Genomic DNA, 7,970 nt, shown 5'->3' on the forward strand with positions numbered 1-7,970 from the left:
CTCACCTCTGGTGACGTCACACAGGAAGTGGGCTCACCTCTCATGACGTCACACAGGAAGTGGAACTTCATGGACACACACAGGATGTGGTTGATGACTGGGACAGGTATCGCCGTCATACACTCCGCCCATCTGCGACTGAACCAATCAGCACAGCGCTGCACGCCCTCGTTTACAACACCTGGACACCAAACGCAGACACGAGAGCTGAAGACATTTATTTACCAAGAAAATATAAATTAAATAAAAACAGACGAGACAATATCTTAAACTGTTTAAGAGTTTCAGAACAAAATAAAGACCCGAGAAACGCTGAGAGCTGAGGAGTTAACGATTAAAGTTACAGCAGAAGAGAAGTAAGAAAATCAGCAAAACAGCAGCTAAATGCAACAATAAAACCACAGCTAAAAACTCAAATTCACAAATTGATAGCTAAAAGCAGGAGAACAGTAGCTATCACGATGGAGCTGCAAGTTTTGATTTATAAACAGTTAAAGTAGCACAAAGTCTGCAGAAGTGTGACAAAACGTACAGAAGAAACTATAAACAGTGTCTGATTTTAAAAGAGAAATGATGACCATCTCTGTTGTTTTAGAGCAGTTTTGAGCTTGAGGTGAATAAAATAAACTGCTCTCCTCAGAAACTCAGACTCACTGTCGCACTGCATCTTGGTCTTGGCGGCGAACAGCTCCTGCGTGCTGTTCCCACCGCCGCCGGGCTTGGGTTGGAGCTGGTCGTATCCGTACTGAAAGACGACTTCGTCTCTGATGTTCTGGAACCTCACGCTGACGTTCAGAGCCTCCGACTGAAGCTCGTCTTTATCGTCCTGAGAGACAGAAACCAGGACAGGTCAGTTACAGGGACACCACCGACTTAAAAAAAACAACATTTTCTGATAAATTAATCTAACATTTTGCATGCTGCTACTTTTTTATTATATTTCTAATGTTCTGATAATTAAACCTTTGAATTTAAAGAGAATATTTTTAATAATGTGTGTAGATTATAATTTGCCTCATGTTCCAAACATTCATGACAAATCTGCTCCTAATCACAGTTTATTATCTAACTTCTGAACCAAAGCATCTTCATCCTGACTGTTAGACTAAATGAGAAGAAACCCAGGTCGTAATTTCTGAGCTGGGGGTTCTAATTAAAAGCGGCCTCCTCCCTCACCATGAGCTCCTGGGTGATGAGGATAAATGGCCTGATGGCGTGTCTCCACAGCATCCTGCTGTGATCCACCTGCAGGTCCAAATTACAGCTCAGAGACAGAGCTGCCGCCTCAGCATTACGCTGGATGTTAGAGATCGGACCTGCGGGAGGACACACAGGACGCATCGTCACAGGATGGGACACGCAGGACACATCGTCACAGAAAGCATATACTCGGTGAATTGTGTTTGCTGTATCAGCTTGAAGCTTCAACCTGTCCTCCAGTCAGAATCAGCGTCCTTCAGCGCGTCCTTCGGCTGTTTACCTTTGTACAGAATAGAGACGATCAGGATCAGCAAGTAGCTGCGACCGCGGGAGCCGAGGATGCTGGGAAACATGAGGAGGACCGCACACCTGAGGAAGGAAGACAGAGCTCCTCCCACGGCACACACACCTGAAACACACACACCTCTGATTAAATGTTGTTGTGTTTCTGAGGAGGGATGAAAGTTTATTTCCTCACCGACAAATAAACCTCCGACCACCAGCTTCAGGTCAAAGGTCAGAAGGAGGTTGTGGGCGATCCCCAGGAACAAAACTGATGGAAACAGAAGAATTACAGGTTTGTTTTTATTTTTTATTGTTCAATCGAAGCTCATATTTCCCAGTTTACTAAATTACAGTTTTATACACTGTTTGGTCAGGTTTAATTGTGTTTAAATAGGTTTAAAATAAACTTTGATTTGAATTCTCAAATTTTCTTTTTTTATTAAAAAAGTTTTGAAATACTTATTAAACTGTATATTTTTGGATTAAACTTCTTATCTTTATTCCTGTGTTATTTAACCCTTTTTTACATTTATTATTTGTTTACATTATACATTTATTAGTTATTATTTTGTGCTGTAGGTCTTTTAGATTATTCCAAATAAAACCATCTAGTTAGAATGTAAATATATTTTGGATAAACCAACTGAATCAAAAACAACAAAACGAATAACAAAAATATACATTTAATTTTTCTTTTTTATATTTGTGAATATTTTTCAGTAATACGCCAAACTAAAAAAGGACATTAAAAATCAATCCTTGTATTTATAAAAACAAATTAATCAAATAACATAAATATTTAAATAAATTAGAAAGAATAAATATAACTGTCAACCATTTTATATAGTAAACTTCAAAGTTTATTAAAGTAAATATGCCGTAATAATAGGATTTTTTACCTAAATAAATACTTTAAATATATTTGTTTTTTGTGTCGTCATGGTAACCGAACAGGATGAGCATTTTTTAAATTTAGCTACCAGTAAAACATTTCTAATTCAGGATATTTGTTTTTATTAAAGCTAAAGAAAATAACAGCCGAATTAATCATCATCAATCTTCTGTTTGTTATGTTTCCTTGGATTCACTAACAACTTTTTTTAAATCCCCGTGAAACGGACGAATATTAAAAATGTAGTAATTTTAACGCTGATTCTGTTAGCCGTTGTTTAGCTAACGTTTGTTTCCCGTGCGGGCTCATTGGTAAAAGCTACCTGTGCCGCTCACCGCCCCGAACAGGCCTCTGGCCGCCAGGTGAACCGCCGGAAACTGTCCTGCACACCTGCACAGGACCTGGAAGAACCTGCGCACACCTGCGTGAAGCACAAACATCTGGAGGAGTTAGCTAACCAGGCTAACGAGACGTGTTTCTGCGCGTGAACTCACCGCTGAGCGGTTCCCGCGGCTCCGTGGGCGCCATCTTTAAAAACGGCTAACGGACGCTGCTCTGGTCTCCATGGTTACAGAGGACCGGAAACTGTGTCCGAAATCAAAAAAGAAAGGAAAGATGAGTCGTGAGGAGGACAGAAAGCACCTGCTGAGTGACATCACGGTCCAGGTGGTGAGGGGCGGAGCCACACAAACAATTAGAGGAGTCCTGAACAGGTAAGCTAACAGTTAGCAGCAGTGCCGCCTGTTGTGTGAAATAAAAGAAGACAGCTCTAATATTTACTCCTTAAAGTGTCTGTTCATACTACCTGCTGAGCTGAAGGTGTCTCCAACTGACCTTTGACCTGTCCAGTTCTGATGTAATCAGTGTGAGTGTAAGGATTTATAAACTAAGACAAGTTTAAATCACAAACAGACAGACTGACAGGAAACAGGGTTTAGATGATCAGCTGGAGGACGGATCTGTCCTGTTTTCTGTTTCTCATAAAAAATGTAAAGAATGAGAGCTGGATTATTAAGATTGAACTCACGCAGGAAGTGAAAAAAGGTCAGAAAAGTAGGTCAAATTGACTTTTTTAAATACTTAAAAAATTACATCAAAGAATCAATAAAACAAAATATAAAAGCTGTAAAATAATCTAAATACAATCAAATAAAAGCAGATAAAATAGGACGCTATGCAAAAATAAGTGAAAAATGTTCATAAAAAGAGATTTGATGTTAATAAAGTAGACACACGAACAGCAGAGTGATTATTTTAATTTTCCTGTTTCTGATCATTATTTAGCTGTGGTGTAATGATTGACCCCAGCCTGCAGGGGGCGCCTCAGCTGCTTCATTTTATATCTGATCTCAGGTCAGCAGGATGCTCTCGCCTCCGCAGAGGGACGAATCTCCGGCCTCACCTGGCGCAGGCGGGGCGGAGCTTAGCAGCGTTTGTTGTCGGACTGCTGCTGGCATCTCTTTACGGAGCCATGGCGTTGTTCCTGCAGAACCAGCCGCTGTGGTTCTGTGCCTACACCTCGGTGGTCCTGGGCAGCCTGGTGGCGTTCGGTATGGGGCTGTCAGCAGGTGTCCGCGCTGACGTCATGGTGATGCTGCCCACCATGTGCTCAGGTGAGGCTGGGGCGACTTTCCAGGTTTAATAACAGTTCAGTTATATGTAGCATAACAATCGCACAGAATATTTAATTCAAATCATCCAATAAACAGAGTCAGATTTTAAAGGGGGCGGAGCTTCCTTTAACAATCAACCAATCACAGCCCGTCTCCTCCTGTGTTTCAGCTCGTGGCCGAAACTTCATCCTCCTCCTGTTCGTGTCCACGCTGCTGTCCGGACCGATGAAGAACACGCTGGAAAACACACAGCGAGCTGCCTCCAGCCTGCTGTGTGGAGCCGAGCTGGCAGCCAATCAGACGCAGGAACTGATGCAGCGAGCAGCCACGCCCCTCTTCTGTAAGCCACGCCCACACGCTCATCAGAACTGACAATAATGACTTGTATTACTCTCTGATCATTCCTTTTAAACTTCCTTTAAATGTTTTTATTGGATTAAGAATAATTTCATTTTATAAAAATAAAGTTTTAATCTGTGTAGTTAAATGTTGTAGTTGTTTTACAGCCGTGGTGGATAAAATCAGAGAGATCAGCAGCAACGCCTACGCCGTGGCAGGAAGAGTCCAGAACTTCATCAACTCCCTGACAGACAGCGTCCGCCATGTTGGTGAGTCATCCATCCATCCATCCATCCATCTATCCATCCGTCCATCCATCCATCCATCCACCCATGTGTCCATCCATCCATCCATCCATCCGTCCATCCATCCATCCATCCATGTGTCCATCCATCCATCCATCCATCCATCCATCCATCCATCCATCCATGTGTCCATCCATCCATCCATCCATCCATCCATCCATCCATCCATCCATGTGTCCATCCATCCATCCATCCATCCATAAGTCCTCTCCACCATGGCTTTCCTTGTGTATTTTCTCTCATATTTAAAGATCTTTGGTCCCCTGTTTGTCTGTCTTTGACCTTTGACCCTGCAGCCCGCACTCTGAGGAATGTCCTCCACTTCCTCGTGGACATCGGAGACATCTGCAACGACAAACTGGGCGCTCCGTACAGGAAGTGCCGGGACGTCTTTGCCGAGGCTCGGACCGACTGCGTCAGTCTCCTGGGAGAGTTCAGCTTCCTGTGTGACATCATGGACGGCTTCCTGCCGCTCTGCAACATCGCTCGTGGTGCGTTCACTGACATCATCGCCGTTAACGCTTCTGTTAATTGATTTTATTTAAAGAGAGAAATTATTCCTATTTAATCAGACGAGATGTTATCTTTAATACCAGGACACTGATATGATCAGAATCATAAATGTTTTTATTTACATTTTACACAACGTCCCAACATTTAACGTGTGTTTCTTTCAGCCAGTGAGCTCTTTTGCGTCATTCCCTCCTACATCGCCTACCATCTGAAACAACGTCTGGCAGAACGTGAGGTTTTTTAACATTATTTGACCTTTTATGAACTGTCCTTCCCTGCTGCTGGTTGATCAGTTGACCTCTGATCCCCTCTCAGCGACGGTGGCTGCGTTTAAGAAGATGATGCGGGAGTTTGACTTCAACATCACGGCCTCCGTGCAGTTCGACGTGAACGCTAACCGCAGCCGCTCTCTGCAGCAGGTTTCTCAGGAGATCATGGCTGAGATCTCCTCTGATCTGCAGATGTTTCAGAAACTGGGCGGGCCTCTGATGTATGGAAGCCTGGTTCTGCTGGGCTGGGCCTTCCTGAGGTCCGACTCCTGCAGGTTCCTGTTGTTTCCTGTTGGTCTGTTTCTGTGTTCATGGTGTTTGGTTGTTCTCGGCGCAGGGCGGTGCAGTACAGACGCAGGTATCTCCGTGAGCTCAGCTTTGACAACATTTACATCAACGCTCAGTTCAAAGAGCTGGAGCAGCAGGTGACCTCAGAGGGCGGAGCTTCAGTCCTGCCGCTCACACGCAGAGAGGCTCAGACCTACATCACTCCTTGTCAGTTCACCCGAGTTTAAAACCCGAACAGAACTGAATTAAAAAGAAGGTCCAGCAGAACCGATCTGTTTCTCCTCCAGTGTCGTTCCAGCTGTCCTACAAAGAGCGCCGCGCTGTGCTGATGGGCGTGGCCTCCGTCTTCAAACACCTGGTGATCGGCAGCCTGCTGGTGTCGCTGGACTTCCTGGTGTTCTGGATTCTGGATCAGGTGTACCACCAGGTGAAGGGAGATGTGATCGCCCGAGGTGAGACGTCGCCTGTGACGTGGCGTCCATCCGTGCCGCCGGTCTGAGCTGTAACCATGGCGACTGTCTGTCCCTCCCAGCTCCGGTCTCGCTGGTGGTCCGGGTGAACGGGTCCGGTTACGCCTCGGACATCTTCAGAGACCTGGTGGCCTCGTTCAACATCCTGCAGAGAGGAAACATCACGGTGATCAGCAGGAAGTGTCTGATGGAGCCGTCGGAGCCGAACTACATCACGTGTTTCATCCTCGGTACCGGTCCACACAGAACAGAACCCTTTTATTCTGAAAGGTTCCAATTTATCTGCTTCATTCACCTGTTAAAGTATATTTATTATTATTGTTTCGTAATAATGAAACTAAAAATGACCTATGATATTAAGATTTAATATCTTATAATTATCAGTTGGTTTCTCTTAATTTTGACTTAAAGCATCTTTTTTAAATGAAGAGTTTCAGTGAGAGGTTCTGATATCAGAATATTTGAAGTTCCTGAGTTGATAAAAAGAAATAAGCCCCGTTTCTGGATTTAAAAAAGGAAAGCAGCTTTTACCTTCAGGCTGCAGGAGTCAGAACCTGACAGGAAATAAAGTTCTGATGGATGGAGCTGTGATGAAACATGACAACATGTTCTGTTCAGGGCATGAAACTCCTCCTGAGGCCAATAATCACAGTGAGAAACGAGAGAAGGAGAAACAGGAAACTTTGATTTCAGAGGCCAGACTTTGAACTGCAGGAATATTCTCCCAGGGGGAGAAGTTTAAATAAATCTTTCTTTATTTTAGTGTGAATGTTGGTTTAACAGTTTATCTTTAGTCGTTTAAAACGTTCAGCCGGTTCTGTTCTGTGTCACAGGGTTCCTGCTGGGTCTGGCTCTGCTTGTCTCTCTGACCGGAGGATTCATGCAGCGCTGCAGACGACTCATCTGTGCTTCTTATCATCCAGAGCGAGAGCTGGTAACAACAGAAACAGATTTACAGAAAATACGAACTTTGGCTTTCAGTTGACATCAGCTGTCTGCTTCTTTCCTGAGCTGGTTTTAAAATTCAACCTTCATGCTAAGTTCAAATAATTAAATTTAGGCTCTGCTGTTAGTTTAATAATTACTCTGACTGACATTAATCATGCAGTCAGGTTGTCTGACGCTCTGATGTCACAGATGTTACTCTGAGAAACGGTTAAAATCAGTGAACAGTCTGACATGATTCCTGCAGATAAAATCCGAGAACGTTCTTCAGCTTCTTTAATCTGAGATATAATCTGAGTTTCCTGCAGTCAGACGTCTGCAGCTTCTCTGTTTTACATAAAACCTCTGAGCTGACAGACGGCCTCAGACTCGTAAACCAACGTTCAGTTTCTAACTTCCTACAATAACTTCCTGCCTGGATGGCAGCCAACGCTGTAATCTGATCCTCAGCAGAGGCAGCCCGAGGGCAGGTATTTTCCCTGTAAGCCCCGCCCCCTCCTGCTCTTACAGGAAAGGTGTGTTTCACACCATGGAGATCAAAGGAAAAGCCACAGGTGCTGTGGGTGAAAGGTCACAGACCCGAGGAGGAAGCAGGAGGCAGGTCTGAACCCGCCCACATCCAGGTCTGGACCTGAAGCAGGCTCCCTGAGACCTGGACCTGAAGGAGGCTCCTGAGACCTGGACCTGAAGGAGGCTCCCTGAGACCTGGACCTGAAGGAGGCTCCTGAGACCTGGACCTGAAGGAGGCTCCTGAGACCTGGACCTGAAGGAGGCTCCTAAGACCTGGACCTGAAGGAGGCTCCTGAGACCTGGACCTGAAGGAGGCTCCTGAGACCTGGACCTGAAGGAGG

At 44.6% G+C, this 7,970-nt stretch overlaps 2 protein-coding genes across 4 annotated transcripts in view; one reads left to right on the top strand and one right to left on the bottom strand.

The window, feature by feature from the left end:
* Positions 1-3,002, bottom strand: part of dcst1 (DC-STAMP domain containing 1) — an 11,305-nt gene extending 8,303 nt beyond the window's left edge. Inside the window, exons 1-7 of the mRNA XM_037980303.1 lie at positions 2,872-3,002; positions 2,700-2,798; positions 1,679-1,753; positions 1,481-1,609; positions 1,177-1,316; positions 655-826; positions 38-181 (exon numbers count right to left, since the gene is read on the bottom strand). Coding sequence (XP_037836231.1) covers positions 38-181; positions 655-826; positions 1,177-1,316; positions 1,481-1,609; positions 1,679-1,753; positions 2,700-2,798; positions 2,872-2,905 — 793 coding nt within the window. The 5' untranslated portion in view covers positions 2,906-3,002. The remainder of the gene's footprint in view (positions 1-37; positions 182-654; positions 827-1,176; positions 1,317-1,480; positions 1,610-1,678; positions 1,754-2,699; positions 2,799-2,871) is intronic.
* dcst2 (DC-STAMP domain containing 2) overlaps positions 2,913-7,970 on the top strand; it is a 12,532-nt gene continuing 7,474 nt past the window's right edge. For 2 of the 3 annotated variants that reach the window (XR_003038582.2, XM_017403892.3), the window contains exons 1-11: positions 2,913-3,090; positions 3,731-3,990; positions 4,160-4,330; positions 4,497-4,598; positions 4,931-5,125; positions 5,312-5,377; positions 5,463-5,676; positions 5,754-5,911; positions 5,992-6,156; positions 6,237-6,404; positions 7,008-7,108. Coding sequence is in view for 2 of the 3 variants with exons in the window: in XM_017403892.3 (XP_017259381.2) it covers positions 2,942-3,090; positions 3,731-3,990; positions 4,160-4,330; positions 4,497-4,598; positions 4,931-5,125; positions 5,312-5,377; positions 5,463-5,676; positions 5,754-5,911; positions 5,992-6,156; positions 6,237-6,404; positions 7,008-7,108 (1,749 nt within the window). In the remaining variant the exon portion in view is untranslated. Of the gene's footprint in view, positions 3,091-3,142; positions 3,243-3,730; positions 3,991-4,159; positions 4,331-4,496; positions 4,599-4,930; positions 5,126-5,311; positions 5,378-5,462; positions 5,677-5,753; positions 5,912-5,991; positions 6,157-6,236; positions 6,405-7,007; positions 7,109-7,970 lie in introns of those variants that run through there. The other variant, XM_025003204.2, reaches the window with a different exon arrangement.

This window comes from Kryptolebias marmoratus, linkage group LG16 (genome assembly GCF_001649575.2).
Source record: "Kryptolebias marmoratus isolate JLee-2015 linkage group LG16, ASM164957v2, whole genome shotgun sequence".
NCBI classification, from domain to species: Eukaryota; Metazoa; Chordata; class Actinopteri; order Cyprinodontiformes; family Rivulidae; genus Kryptolebias; species Kryptolebias marmoratus.